Source organism: Buceros rhinoceros, unplaced genomic scaffold (assembly GCF_000710305.1).
Source record: "Buceros rhinoceros silvestris isolate BGI_N320 unplaced genomic scaffold, ASM71030v1 scaffold10934, whole genome shotgun sequence".
NCBI lineage: Eukaryota > Metazoa > Chordata > Aves > Bucerotiformes > Bucerotidae > Buceros > Buceros rhinoceros.
The window spans coordinates 1-7,109 of record NW_010407709.1 but is presented as its reverse complement, the minus strand read 5'-3'; the positions used below and the strand labels follow the sequence as shown (position 1 = coordinate 7,109).

The 7,109-nt window shown below is 41.7% G+C and overlaps 1 protein-coding gene across 1 annotated transcript in view; it reads right to left on the bottom strand.

Annotated features, from left to right (window-relative positions):
• The window catches only part of LOC104492089 (cAMP-specific 3',5'-cyclic phosphodiesterase 7B-like), a gene marked incomplete at its 5' end in the record, with an annotated part of 12,875 nt that extends 6,447 nt beyond the window's left edge, over nt 1-6,428 (bottom strand). Inside the window, 2 exons of the mRNA XM_010134595.1 lie at nt 242-333; nt 6,297-6,428. Coding sequence (XP_010132897.1) covers nt 242-333; nt 6,297-6,428 — 224 coding nt within the window. The remainder of the gene's footprint in view (nt 1-241; nt 334-6,296) is intronic.
• Between the last annotated feature and the right edge of the window lie 681 nt (nt 6,429-7,109).

Below are 7,109 nucleotides of genomic sequence, written 5' to 3'. Positions count from 1 at the left end.
TCCTGCTGGGACTCACAGTGTTCTGGCACTGACAGTGGCCATTCCTGTGCTGCAGAAGTGACAAGGTCTTAGAAAACACTTCTGCAATATAACTTTGCCTCATGATTTAGACAGGCACCAAGAGAGGGCAGGAAGTTCAGCCTACCCCACTGCCTGGGCCTCTTTGCCAGCGTCCTTTTAAGAAGAGCAAGGAAAGCCCTGGACTAGTTTCAGGGATGCATTTCCTTCAGCAGACACTTACGTCACCTCCTTGGGCAGATGGGCGAGGAGCCGTGACTCTCGAAGCATGCCTATTGTGGACCGCCAGTGATGATTTTCTAGAACTGAAACGTTCTAGGGAGGAACAAAAGCAATAAATTCAAGGATTAGGCAGGATTCCATGGCACAGAGACAGATTTGCTGTATCACATGACGCCTAAAGCTGGTTCAAAGTGCTGTAACATGAGCCTAAAATACGCGCTTTTTAGCCACTGTTTGGATTTGAGGAACTGGTCTGGATTTCTCTAGCTAAGGACCTCGTGCTTCTAGGTTTCCTAGTGAAGGTCAGCCCTAGTCCTGTTATTCTACAGTTTTAGAGTCCTGCTGTGAACAGAGGAGCTAATCTCCTCTGAGTGGGAGGTAGCTTGCATTCTAACAGATTTATTAACAAATGAATTAAAGCACAAGTGCAAAATCGTATTTTTACCTCCTAATGATCCCAGTTGACTTCTCAGCTTCTACAGTTTGAATGCAGAGCAGACACGAAAAAGAAAACTAAATGGCCAAATTCCCCTTGGAGTCAGGGAAGTGGAAGCTGCCTGCAGCTGCTCAGTGACAGCAAGAGGAGTATCAGTATCACTGAGCATCTGCAGGCTTCAGCAACTTAGTCTGCAGCAAATTTTGAGTCCTTTTTGTTTCCTTCCAATTAAGGGGAATGAAAGTTAGGTCGGAAAAAATTCCTAGGGAACAGAAACTCAGCTTTCTAGGTTGTCTTTTATTACAACAAATTGGGTATCTTGTGTCTGATGACTTTATATTACCACCCTAACACACAATGCATTTGCCAATCATCACTGGTCTAGCTCACAGAGCACTTTCTACCACTGAATGCCTCAGAAATGTAATTTGTTCAGAAACCTGTAACATAATCCTTCCAATTCACAAAAGCATGCGCTTGTTGCAGAGAAGCAGCCCCACAGAGAACAGTACAGTACACAGTTACCCATAACAATGTGCGCGGTGTCAGTGAGACTACTGTCACCTAGCTATAGGGACACTCTTGGGGGTTATGGCATCCAATCCCTGTTTTGGGCAGCTTAGGACATTTGCAGTAGCTGAGCACCGGATTAAAACAACACTGACACAACTAATCCTTTTGGGCAGGTAGCAGAGCAAGGTCTCCACTCTGTCACTGCCAATGGTCAAACTAAGTCAGCATCCTCTGCCTGTCCTCTGTTGGTCTCTGGCTCTCTTCTGCCCAGTCCCAGAGCTCTGAGGTGCTGCCTCTCCTGGTGGATGTGATGCACATCCACTTCTCCAAGAAGGACTGAACAGTATTTTCTCCTCAAGGCTTCCCCATCCTCCCTGGTAATCCTGTCATATGACTGTTGATAATGACATAATGCCTGTTGAAACACTGAACAATGCCAGTAACCAAGATCCAGTTTGCATTTTGATCATCTTGTCAGTATTTTTCTTGAAATTTCATGGTTCCAATTAGTGCAAAGGTGAGAATGCAAATTGGATTGATTCCCTATTGTACTATGTTATGGAGTAAGTTCTGTTGCTTTTGAATTCACACAATCACTGATATGTTGCTTTGATATTTCTTTGCTTGCTTTCTTTTTTTTTTTTCCTAAAAGAAATCACAGATACTGGGAGAAAAAACAAAGTAAAACCAACCTCAAAACTTTTCAACCATGCAAAGACTAGATCCTTTTCCTTGGAAGAGCTGACAGACTCAGAACTCAGATATCTAAATTACTTTTGACAGCAATTCTGTTCATTAGCCAACTTAAATATCCCTCTCTTCCTTTTGCCTAAAATCATCAGGATGGACTTTTGCAACCCTACACTCTGACCAAGAAAAATAAGGGAATGTAATAAGACATAATTTTTTTTCTTCTTTCACCTCCCCAGTCTCGGAGCTGAATCCTGGTCGCAGCAGTCACTCCAAGCCCAGAGCCTGTCATCTTCCTGCCTAAAGTAAACCAGACAAACCCTGCCCAACTGTCACCTTTGGGTTTTGGGAAGGCTTACACTCATTTAAGATGGTGCCTGTGTATGCAATTCCTGCGTTCCCAGTCTGACTGCACCCTTGAAACATCCTGACTGGGCAGATCCCCCTCAGAGCACCCAGTGCCCCCCTGGCCCTTCCAGCACGGCAGCTTTACTTGCTGGGAGGAGTGGCTTCAGTGGCCCCTGCCTCAACTGAGGAATTACGCTCCATGGATGCAGACGCTCTTTGGCCATGCTGAAAGCCAGCCAGAACAGGGCTGAGCATGTAGATGTCCTAGAACTTTCTTGCACCCAGCTAATAGCTACTCAAAGGGAAAAGGAACCTCAGATGTACATCCCAGAGTATTTCCACTTCTGTCAGCTTCTGCTCTTTGCCTGTTGCTATAGGGAGAACTTACAGAGAAGCCGCTGCACTGTCTGGTTTCCCACACTTAGAGTACATGGAGGAAGGAAAAGGAAAGGTCATGTTAACAAGTGACAACTTGGCATTGAAGTCATATGACTCAATGCGAGCAGCCAGATTCCCTGAAGCTGCTGCCAACAATCAGCAGAGTCAGCTATTCTACTCTACTGCCTTATTAGGACTAATTGCCCTCAGCTATCCGATTGCCGAGGCTGGTGGGGACATAACTCATGCAGGGAAAAGTCTGTGTGCTGGCTTGCAGACTGGGGTTCTCAGCTCTGCTTCCCCTCACTTTTTAGTTCTTTAAAAACTCAGTAGCACGGGTTTGTTTAAAAGGCTGCACAGTAGAAAGCCTGTCACATCTACTGCCTGGAACTAGCAGGTTGCTATAAGACAGAGCCCAGGACCGTGAGGAAAAAACTTGGTTTTTTGGCTATCACAAAATCTCTGATCTGCGACTCTACCTGAGCCATTCAAACCAGCGCACTTGACCCATGGGTTTGGAAAAGAATAACTTGAAGAGAGGAGGAACTTGCTATTAACTAGGTGCAGAGTGGAAGGGGATCTGAGTTTCTTTCAACTGGGTCATCTACTCTTAGTCACTGAGTAGGCGATTTAACGGCAGAATGTTAAATACCTGAAAATGTCACTTTATTTAGAAATGGTACTTTTAGGGAAGACTGCAAAGCAGAACTATCATAACTCAGGCCCAAACCATATTTTCCTAGTTTTCCATATTTTCTATTTAAAGTTGTAAAGCATTCTTTCACATATTTCTGAGACCTGTGTTGTACTGCAGATGTTAGATGTGATCACTTCAGACTTCTAATTATTACCCTTCATTTAAGAGCCAAAGACAGATCTCAATTCTCTACTACTGAAGTTAAAAAATAACATTATTTATATAAATTCCAATTTTTCCTTAGGAAATTAATAAGTTGTTTTCAGTAAAATAGTTCTTTTTTTTTCTTTTTTAAAAAAAAAAGTGGTATGACATTTTCTGGTGTTAGGTTTGGTGTGGAGTTTTGGGCAACTACAAGGCAGGCCTGTATGTGGCTGAGCAACCTTGGACTGTGCGCTGCTTTCAGTCAAAAGAAGCAGAAATAATGATCAGGCAGATCAGGCTGCCAGAGTGTCCCAGGTAGATCTGGACTGGGAACACAAAGGTGAATTGTTCCTTGCTCGGTGGGCCCATGAATCTTCCGGTCACCAGGGAAGAGATGCTACCTACAGATGGGCTCGTAACCCCTAGCAGTAACCCAAATGTATCAACCAGAAATTGAGTTAATGTGACTTTTAAGACTACAGAGACCTAAGACAATGATTAACAAATTGATATTGAAAGTTCTGAGCTCCTTGGTGATGACATCAATCTTCCTGAAACATGATTCTCCTCATATATGCACTACAGAAGCTATCAAAACTTTTTTCATCTTTGTCAAATACTGACTGACCTCATTTTGCAAAATCCTTTTTTCCAGATGATTAAAATGTGACATTCTCATTTAAATTTACAATCAGTCAAGAGCAAAGAGATGCCGTAAACAGATAACCCTCAGTCTCAGTTACTGCTGTCTTGGTGACAGATGACTGCCAGCCATGTTAAAACTTACTTTAACTTGATATTCTCCTGATTAGTCCCAGCAGTTCTGTGGCTCTGCTACTTAAAAACCAAAAACCCTAGAACCTTCTTCATTTCAGTTTCAAGCACATGTTTAAGTACTAATCTTGAGAAGAATCTAATTTGTTATTTTAAAGACTATTCACTGCATCTAAATTTTTGACTAAAAATGTTTTCAGTGAACATTTTCCCCTGCATTGTTATTTTTATTGGCATCCATGTACTGTATACTACTAAAACCTTTGGAAACAATCTGGGATCAATTTCAGATAAAATAAATCAAACTTGCCAGTGAACGTCCCTAAACAGGATACTGAAAAATTTGATTCTGGAAGATTGCATTTTCTGTATTGTCATTGCCTTTTCTAACCAACATTGCAAAGTATATTCAAGCCCAGTTAGCTGAGCAGAAACCACCTCTCCCAGATACTAAGTTTATTTTAGTCACATTTCTTTCAGATTATCCTGAATTTTCAACCTAATTATATGTTACTGTTCCCCACTATTATTTGAGGAGTTGTTTATACCTTTTCATAGGACCAGGGGTTTTGTGGAATGGCTCTACTTGTTCCTCTTCAAAGGATCCTTAACATAACCTTCCCAAAGTCCCCTGGCTTAGCCCTCTGGCTTTTCTCCCTCCTCTCTCAGCTGGCCTGACATTTAAAAAAGACTGGAGCAAAATACACCAGACACGTACGGGTATGACTTAAAAAGCTGCATCAGCTTGTGACGAGGCCAGTCACGAAGTTTTAAGTCATCACCGTGCCCTGGCTGGGGCTCCCATGGTCCCGTATCTCAGGGCAGGACAGCTGCACTGTTACACAGTCCACTTCTTATGGGAAAACCCAGACGTTACTCGAGCAGGGAGAGAATCTGATTTTGAGTAGTAAGCACATCACAGCGAACTCTTGACTTGCTAAGTCTGTGTGGAAAGGCACATGGCTATTAGTGAGTCTTCAGCTAGATTAATTTTTCACTTGGGATATTCTCTTTCTGACATGTGATTATGAAAGCTGAAGGTGGCTCTTCCAAATGCTAAAAACGAATAATATCTCCCTTTAACAGCCATGAATTGCAATCAGTGCAACCAAAATTATTTACAGCATTGCTCTATCATGTACATTTAAGTAAAATGTAAAGAATTGAGATGTGTGTATATATATAATAACTCATGTTAAGATTTTATACACATAGGACAGCTGTAGATAAAATCTGGAGCCAAAACTACAGTTTTGCCATGGGCCAAAACTAGAAACATACTCAAACAGGACCACAAAAATCAGGGCACTGTGGGTTCAGTGGTACTTACTGAACAAGAGGGTCTGTGTTTATGTCTCAGGAAGTTTTCTACTACTGCTTCTGAGAGCTGGAGGATCTTGGAGGATCTATGCCAGGTGAAGGACAACTCAATACTTACCCCAGGCTTATGTTTCTTTCTCCCTTAGATCTTTTACTGGTTACTCTTGGAAACAGGACACTGGTCTAGACAGCCTGTGGTGTGACCTACAGTGGCTGTTTTTAAGTTCGTCCTTTGTATCTCCAGGCACATTTGTGTGAATATCTACAACTCTTCCCTTGGCTTCCTCTAACTTTTTTTTTCTTTTTAAATTGCAGTATTCATTAAGTGTTTAATTTTACTAAAGCCACATGAAGCAAAAATTTCTTTTAATGCAGTGCCAATTTAGAACATGCCTGCTGCTTACTTGCTCACTGAAGGAAGATGAAGTACAAATTGTCTCGCTGTGATTTTAAATGTCCTACCCGAAGTTCCTTACCCCAGATGATCTACAGCAGAAACAACCTAAGCAACTGACTTGGCTTAAATGTCCTCAACAAAATATGACATTTCCACCTTCTTTCTCACGTGTATCAGTTTTGCTCTAAGAAAAGACACCCAGTGAGAAGCTTAACTGAAATTGTCCGGACTCTAAAGTGCAGGTTGATTTGATCAGCCCCTGCCCCACGCCACCAGTTGTTGGCATTAAGGTTCACTGCAGATTGCTTAGTCTCTGCGTGACACATTTCATGTATTATCAATTTGATGAGCAGTTTTACCTGGTACAGGCTGGCAAGGTGGTGTTTGGTTTTGATCAGAAAGGGTTGGTTGACCCCCGGATGATCCACGTCGTGAGCCGCAGCAGCTAGCAGTCCCAGCATGATGTCCGATGGGGTGAGGAAGTTGGCAAGCTGAATCATATGCATTAATCACAACAAGAACGTTAGCAGTACACGCTTTTTTTCCCCCTCTCTTGGCAAATAAACAAACCAGCTGACATCACGACATTGCTCAGTTTTGTAGGCATTTGTACACAGATGTCAAATATAAAATAATTTTGTGAACAATGTCTTTAAGGTGACTGTTGAACAAACATCTATGAAGATATCAGACTACATACTCATGCTTTAATACAGTTTGTATTTCTTATCTTGGCAAGCTGAATCATATGCATTAATCACAAGAACGTTAGCAGTACACACTTTTTTTTTCCCTCTCTTGGCAAATAAACAAACCAGCTGACATCACGACATTGCTCAGTTTTGTAGGCATTTGTACACAGATGTCAAATATAAAATAATTTTGTGAACAATGTCTTTAAGGTGACTGTTGAACAAACATCTATGAAGATATCAGACTACATACTCATGCTTTAATACAGTTTGTATTTCTTATCTCACTACCACTCATGGCAATGTAAGGATTGTTGTGACAGAAGTCTTTGAGCATAGTCTAAAAGATTCGGTTTAAAAAAGTAAATACATATATTCTAGCAGGTTGGCCTGTGTTAGCATACATGGTAAGAGCTCTTCCTCACATGGTATTTACTAACACCAACAATGCATCAGGCTTCATTTTTCTAGCACAGCAGC